Source organism: Orbicella faveolata, unplaced genomic scaffold (assembly GCF_042242905.1).
Source record: "Orbicella faveolata isolate gen_17 unplaced genomic scaffold, um_ofav_v1 contig_13, whole genome shotgun sequence".
Taxonomy (NCBI): domain Eukaryota; kingdom Metazoa; phylum Cnidaria; class Anthozoa; order Scleractinia; family Merulinidae; genus Orbicella; species Orbicella faveolata.
Genome location: NW_028301540.1, coordinates 17,041,894 through 17,049,572, shown reverse-complemented (window position 1 = coordinate 17,049,572; position 7,679 = coordinate 17,041,894). Strand labels below are relative to the sequence as shown.

General features: G+C 41.5%; 1 protein-coding gene across 1 annotated transcript; it reads right to left on the bottom strand.

Moving 5' to 3' along the window:
* Positions 1 to 6,775: 6,775 nt before the first annotated feature.
* LOC110047583 (uncharacterized) lies at positions 6,776 to 7,195 on the bottom strand. Its single transcript, XM_020753329.2, has one exon. The coding sequence runs from the start codon at positions 7,193 to 7,195 to the stop codon at positions 6,776 to 6,778; it is 420 nt and encodes a 139-aa protein (XP_020608988.1).
* Positions 7,196 to 7,679: the final 484 nt, after the last annotated feature.

The window sequence follows — 7,679 nt, the reverse complement described above, 5'->3', positions numbered from 1 at the left end:
CGTTCAAGTTCAAGAAGTCGAGAGGTTAATTCAAAACCGAGGTCACAAAAGTGTAAGTTTAAAAGTGTAGTGGCAAGTCCCAAATAAATTTCGCCTATGTAAAATGGAAACAAGAAGTGAAACGTTCTGCCCCGAAACAAATAAACAAAATATCAATACGACTAATTTAATCCGAAAATGTTACAGAAAACATACCTAAAAGCCGTCGATTCCCCTCAATACCACTCCACATTGCCTTAAAGAGCCCAAGCTTTCTGCTGTAAGAATCAGGGGCCTCAGGAATCTGTTTTTATCATATTGGCAACCATGCTGCGTGGCTGATATTCGAGACTCAGTAAAAGTTGTCACACAACCGTACGAGCAGCCCAGTCACGCTTTCACTGCTCTTGCGCAAATGTTCAACATTTCGCAATTTACCTAAACCGATTACAGGTTTAAAGTAGTGACAGTAGATTGAAATGCGCTTCTTAAGGCTGACCTATCCAGGAGCAATTATTTCTTGTTCTTGAATGGCTCTTAGTTGTAGCTACAGTCGGGAAGGGGGAGGGGGTACTCCTGGAAATTTCGGATATCTATATGCAGTGGAAGATTAAGTGGTCTCCAGCTCTTAACGCCAACACTGACACACCAGATGATTCTCGAAGTATCACAGGGATCACTAAGCTAAATAATTTTGAGTTTAGCTCCGCTGAGTCAATTACCTGTTGGCGCGCATATTGCATTGACCGTGGACAGGTGGAAAAACAGTTAAACGGGAAAAGCCTGGTGCACATTGTAATTTAGCGTTGTCCAACACGCAATCGGTCAGGTTGTAATGCTAATCGTATTTGACAGAATCTCAAGTTTTCTTTGGACACATACTGGGGTGACATACTCCTAGATGGGCGTGGCCGGGAGCCATGAGTCAAGTCAGTCAACTCGCAAAGCTTAACAGAAGAGTGACAGTGAACCACTGGTGGAAGGACTACAGATTGTCCCTACGCTTTACCCTGATAGGCCTCTGTTTTATTCTAATGAACTGATGCTGTGACAATGATACCAAAAAATCATAAATAAGTAGTTCTTTGTGAAAAACTATTTTCAGGAAAGTAAGCTGTTTGGGAGATCTATGTTTTCAGATGTTCTAGAGTGATTAGTTTGTTAAGGCACTGTTGCGCTGCGTCTACGCGCAGTGTCGGAAACAAAATGCATTAGATCATCTAATTTTAAGTCGATAAAGGTAAATTAATCGTTGCAGCGAATTTGGAAAGGGTGACTCAAATCAAAAGGCTGATTCAAACCTCGTTCCTAGAGTCTCTCATCTTTCCGCCAGACTGGAGTACGCTCCAGGGTGCGGTAAGATGAGAGACCCTAGGAACGAGGTTGAGACGATTCGGCCATGAGGTTTTCCTCCAAAGGCTCTTCCTCCTCTACTCCCTCTCCCTCTCTACAAAAAATTTAACGATCCTCTCCGCCCCGAAAAACTAGCACCTGAAAAAGACGAATATTATAAGGATCCTGGGCTCTGCGCATTTCCCGCGCCACCATTTCGGCGTCAAGCTTTCGGCCTGTCGTTTGACCAGTGCGGAATTTTGCCATAAGATACGAGTGCTGCTTGTCACTGACTGGCCCTGATAACCCAACCCTCTTTTGAAACAACAAGGGCTTCTTGGTGACCTATTGTGGCTTTGAGTAACGCGCCAACGCTTGCTCCAAGCAGGGTTTGTAGCACATTTTGGCTAAGTCCATAAGGGAATGTCTCTCCAGTGACTGAGTATATTTCTCCAGAGACAAGTGCCTCTCTAAAGTGGACAGGCTATGAAAGACACGAATGCAGCTGCCTTGAAGACATTAATACACTCCTGCCATGCATGGTTACTATCCATGGAAGCATCACCAGACGCTTTCTCGGTCACACCCGTTGATAATGGCACCGATGTTGGGGTCGCAGTGTTCGTGCCTTTTTAGAAAATGACCGGAAGTCTCCTTTAGAGAACGATGTTTCCAGCAGAAATAAAGAAAGAGCGATGTCTGACTAAATTGCAAAAGAAACCCTTGACAATTAGCATGTTCGTAAAGCTAAATAGTATTATTGTCACAGCATCAGTTCATTAGAATAAAACAGAGGCCTATCAGGGTAAAGCGTAGGGACAATCTGCGTGTTGGACAACGCTAAATTACAATGTGCACCAGGCTTTTCCCGTTTAACTGTTTTTCCACCTGTCCACGGTCAATGCAATATGCGCGCCAACAGGTAATTGACTCAGCGGAGCTAAACTCAAAATTATTTAGCTTAGTGATCCCTGTGATACTTCGAGAATCATCTGGTGTGTCAGTGTTGGCGTTAAGAGCTGGAGACCACTTAATCTTCCACTGCATATAGATATCCGAAATTTCCAGGAGTACCCCCTCCCCCTTCCCGACTGTAGCTACAACTAAGAGCCATTCAAGAACAAGAAATAATTGCTCCTGGATAGGTCAGCCTTAAGAAGCGCATTTCAATCTACTGTCACTACTTTAAACCTGTAATCGGTTTAGGTAAATTGCGAAATGTTGAACATTTGCGCAAGAGCAGTGAAAGCGTGACTGGGCTGCTCGTACGGTTGTGTGACAACTTTTACTGAGTCTCGAATATCAGCCACGCAGCATGGTTGCCAATATGATAAAAACAGATTCCTGAGGCCCCTGATTCTTACAGCAGAAAGCTTGGGCTCTTTAAGGCAATGTGGAGTGGTATTGAGGGGAATCGACGGCTTTTAGGTATGTTTTCTGTAACATTTTCGGATTAAATTAGTCGTATTGATATTTTGTTTATTTGTTTCGGGGCAGAACGTTTCACTTCTTGTTTCCATTTTACATAGGCGAAATTTATTTGGGACTTGCCACTACACTTTTAAACTTACACTTTTGTGACCTCGGTTTTGAATTAACCTCTCGACTTCTTGAACTTGAACGGAGGTCGGCTGTTTGCCAAATTAGAATAAGGGCGCGATTTTGATTTGCTTCAAGATATTTCAACTCGATTAATTTACAGTCCTTTAACGTCCTTAATGCTAAACAGCATTCCAAGTTGACCCATTATTGTGTCTTAACGAACTTAAAGCGTTTTGGTGAACCGAAAACATTAAGGTTACAGGAAATCTCTTGCGTCTGTCGTGAAAACCATTCACAGTGTTGTTTACATTAATGAAATACACGCGACGACAGACTAGACATGACGGCGGACAGGAAATTAAACAAAGTTAACGCGCAATGTTTCGAAAACGTCTAAAAATAGTTTTTATGTAGTGGACATTATGTTTCTACTGATAGCAGTGAATTGACGGGATTTTAATGAATGATGGCCTTTTACTTTCGCCGTTGAAACTGATTTGTCTCTTGTTCGTGTATACACCTTTTGCTGTTCATTTACAGGAAATAAACATTCATTTGTGTCCAAATTTCTTTCTTTATGGTCAATAAACTCTCATTAACACCAATATGACCTTCATTTGCGCGTAAGGAACGTTCAAGAAAAACATTTACATATGCATTAACATTCAAAATCATCAAAAGAAAAACAATACCTTCATTTGACATTCATTGACTGTAAATGTATTTTCATTTTGGTCGAAAAAAAATTCGTTGTCGCGAAATGACAATCATTTACACTTTAGGACATTCAGTTTTCAACAAAAGACTTTCAATAACACAATTTGCATGAGAACTCACAATCAATTGCATTATTATGCAATCATATCCATGAAGATAACAATCTTTAGTGCGGTAAGACAAACATTACCGTGTTTTCACCAAACGTTAAGAGAAAACAATCGCTCATTCGCGCAGTTCTTTTGAACAGAGATATCTCGCCCAATTTTCCTCGAAATTTTGATTATAGAACAAGGGACCATATGTACTTTTTTTAAAAACATATTGTCACAATCCTCCCCTTCGAGATATATGTAAATTCGGCCACTTATGAAACTTTTTGCGTACAACTCAGAGGGCGCACTACATGTACAGTATACGTGTGTCATAATGACAGTTAGATTTCTCCAGAAATGCCACGTAGAAATACTGTAGAATCCCATTTGAACACCGCGAAAGGATAGTCAGGGCCTTTGAAGATGTCAAAAGAGACGAAGCAAGACGCCAGGGAATTGCTCTGTGAAATTATCGCACGCAGCTGTTGCAGCAAGCTCTACAACGAAATATGTATTGGTACCATTACGGCAGCTAAATGTGGACAGTGGTTTCGTTTCATGCAAACGTATTTGCCACGATGCCTCAATAGTGAGGCAATTGAAGGATAAATCGTTCAGCGAATTTGATATTCTATCTTTCAAAAATAAATGTTATTATGGCTGTAATGTTTGTCTCGCCGCATTAAAGATTGTTACCTTCATGGATATGGTTGCCTAATAATGCAATTGAATGTTAGTTCTCATGCAAATTGTATTATTGAAAGTCTTTTGTTGAAAACTGAATGTCCTAAAGTGTAAATGATTGTCGTTTCGCGACAACGAATTTTTTTTCGACCAAAATGAAAATACATTTACAGTCAATGAATGTCAAATGAAGGTATTGTTTTTCTCTTGATGATTTTGAATGTTAATGCATATGTAAATGTTTTTCTTGAACGTTCCTTACGCGCAAATGAAGGTCATATTGGTGTTAATGAGAGTTTATTGACCATAAAGAAAGAAATCTGGACACAAATGAATGTTTATTTTCTGTAAATGAACAGCAAAAGGTGTAATTATTGTGTTATTTGCGCCCAACACATTGACATAGATTTTCGTTTTTCTCAAAGGGAAATACTGCGAGTTCGAGCATGAAACTTGGCATGATATATGTTTAATAATGATATTTCTAGGCTGTAAAGTAAAATAATCGGAAAGTGAGGTACCAGATGCATTTTTATGCTGTTAAACATGACCTATATTTTGCCGTTATTTTTCACACGCTTCATAGGTGTTTTTAAAATGGTTCGGAAAACCACTATATCAACATCTCTGACATTAGTTTAAAGCGAGGAATAAATTAGAGTGGTTGTTCCACATTTGTGTGAAGTTTGAAGTCAATTGAATTTATTTTAAGACTTTACCAGCGCTTCGTCCTCGCACCTTATTTCGGTCATTTTATTACACGAAAAACCGCACTTTGACCGCGCTTTCAAATTTTCGCGAATTTCTGAAAAATAAAAATTCGCTGGAACCTTGAAATATGATTTTTAGAATAAGTTCACCTAAGGGTATCTTTGGGCAAAATATGAGCAATTTGCCAAATGGGTCGTTGACTGGCGGTTCTCGATCCTAACAGTCAGCCATTCTTAAACAACCATTTTTAGGAGCCAATGGACACTGGCCATTTTATTGTTCGTTACTGTTCATAATGAACAATAACGAACAATTGTTATTGTTCGTTACTGTTCATAATAGGGGCAGTGGCTAGACCTTGCTTGGTGCCGGTCTAGAATGGAACAGTAAGGCGCCTCCTTCACCCCACTAGCCTGGGTGGACACCTTGGGCAAGTGTCAGTACACCCTTAGCCTCCCTTGACCAGGGTTACGGTTTCACTGCCTTGTGGTGGCTAGGGATAGCCAAAGGCTATGGGAGCAAACCCTGAAAGAAAAACCGGAGTGGAGTCCCAATAGGCGGTTGCAGGGCATATTTGTCACCTTCCGGCAACTCCTGCATCCTGGTCCGTCCCCAGTCGTCTCGACCTTGTCTTACCACTGGACCAGGCGCATCAGGACGAGAGAGTGAGGCTGATCCTGCGCAAGTCTCCCTCACTTTAATCCAAGTCACGCGCAAGTCATGACATCACCACCAGTTACTCTACAAGTCCTGTGGCGATGGGCAAACGGCGAAGCAGCATGTGAGGATACACTGGGAGCTGTAGTCGTGAACCTGCACACAGGCGGCTCAGAACAAGTGGTCGTCCTTCACCGGACCGAGGCAGCAGTGGAGTCCGGCAGCCTCCTGAGTGACCGAGCAGTCCTCTTTAGGACCGCTCTGCTCGCCTCCGTAGCATGAGGACGGGGCTAGAAAAGGTGCCCTAAACGTAGCCTGCCTCACCTCGCCCTGGCCAGTATACCGCGACTGGCGGGGACCCCTTTTTTTGCGGTCGAAACCAGATTTTGCTTCCTTGCCCGGATTGGTCTCATCAGCCACCTCCGGACACACCGTAGAAATTTATTAACAAACTAGATGTCTTTGGTCACCTTCGACTACGAGGACGAACAACACTGTTCATAATGTTAATAATGTTATCACTGTGAAGATTAAGTACAGTGCGTAGAGAACAGCTTTAGTAGAGTTAAAATAACAATACTAAGTAGGATTTTATTGTGCACCATATTTTGATGAAAGGATGCTACGTTACTGGACAAAAGTACTTGGGCCAAATGCCAGTTTTGTGCAGATAATACATTTATTTAATCTACCATATCATATGCTATGACTAAAACCTTTACAAACTTCGCGCATTCTCCCAACTTGCTATTCAATGTTGTGTCAGAAGGTTGCAGCTATATGACATTGAGCAGGAAAAGAGGGATAGCTTGCCTTACAGTTTTGTCCAAGTTGTAGTTACATAGCGACCTTGACGTTCAGTTTGAATAAAACGGTAAAATATCAACAACTTTGTTTTGGAATATCTCTCCATAATTCCATTGTATTAAATCAATGTATGCACAAGTCTTGAATTCATTTTAAGCTTATACGTTTGGCAAACCCACTTCCCCCCAAATACCGAGAGCCCCCTCTATCTTGCAAAAAAATGAATGGTCCAAAATCATTCCAGAAAGCACTCATTTCAGTTGGGTCATCTCATGTGCTTCCATTTTGGGCAAACTGTAGGAGTTGTTATAAAGCTCAAGTGCTTGTTTCCAATCATTAGGCTGCTCAAGTCCACAGAGTCCATAAACATACTGGAAGTGCTCCTGGTAATCACTGTCATAATCACTTTCAATAACATGTGAGCGAGCATAATCACTTTCTGCTTCACCAATGGGCAGCAAGAACTGATCAGTAGCCCCATGAAGTTCAGGAAGGTTATAAGGTGAATCTGGTCTACCCCTCACGGTGTCATGTCTAGACCCTCGAATACGGTGAGTGTTCCAGTGCTCTTTAACTTCATCTAAGATTTTCTGTAGTAAGCCAGAAAAGCAAAACCACAGGCATTCCATTTCAAGCCCGGAAGTCAGATCGACTACTCTTCGTTCTACCATACGCCATCCCCCTTTTTTTTCGTTTATTGTCGAATGCGTTTTCTGATTTTGGGTCGGTCGGTCGGTCGGAAAAGGAAAAAACAGGGTTCGTACCCTTTCTCAGAAACAAATTTCCAGGACTTTTCCAGGACTTTTCCAGGACTCTAAAATTCACATTAACCCTTTCACTCCCAAGATCGTAACATTAATTCTCCTTACTGTCTGCCATACATTTCATATTTTTTTACTTTAGTTTAACAGATTTCCAAAACTTTCCAGGACCAGCAGCCCTTTTCCAGGACTTTCCAGTCCTGGAAAATGCCACAATAATATTCCAGGACTTTCCAGGTTTTCCAGGACCCGTACGAACCCTGAAAAAACAAAAAACAAAAATAAAATTGGAAAAGGAGTCTGGAACTAGGAGGCCCGGTACCTCAGCATAATATCCGTGAAGCCTGGAAACAACGAGGTGTGGTTACAAAGTCAACATCGCGGCAATGGAGGA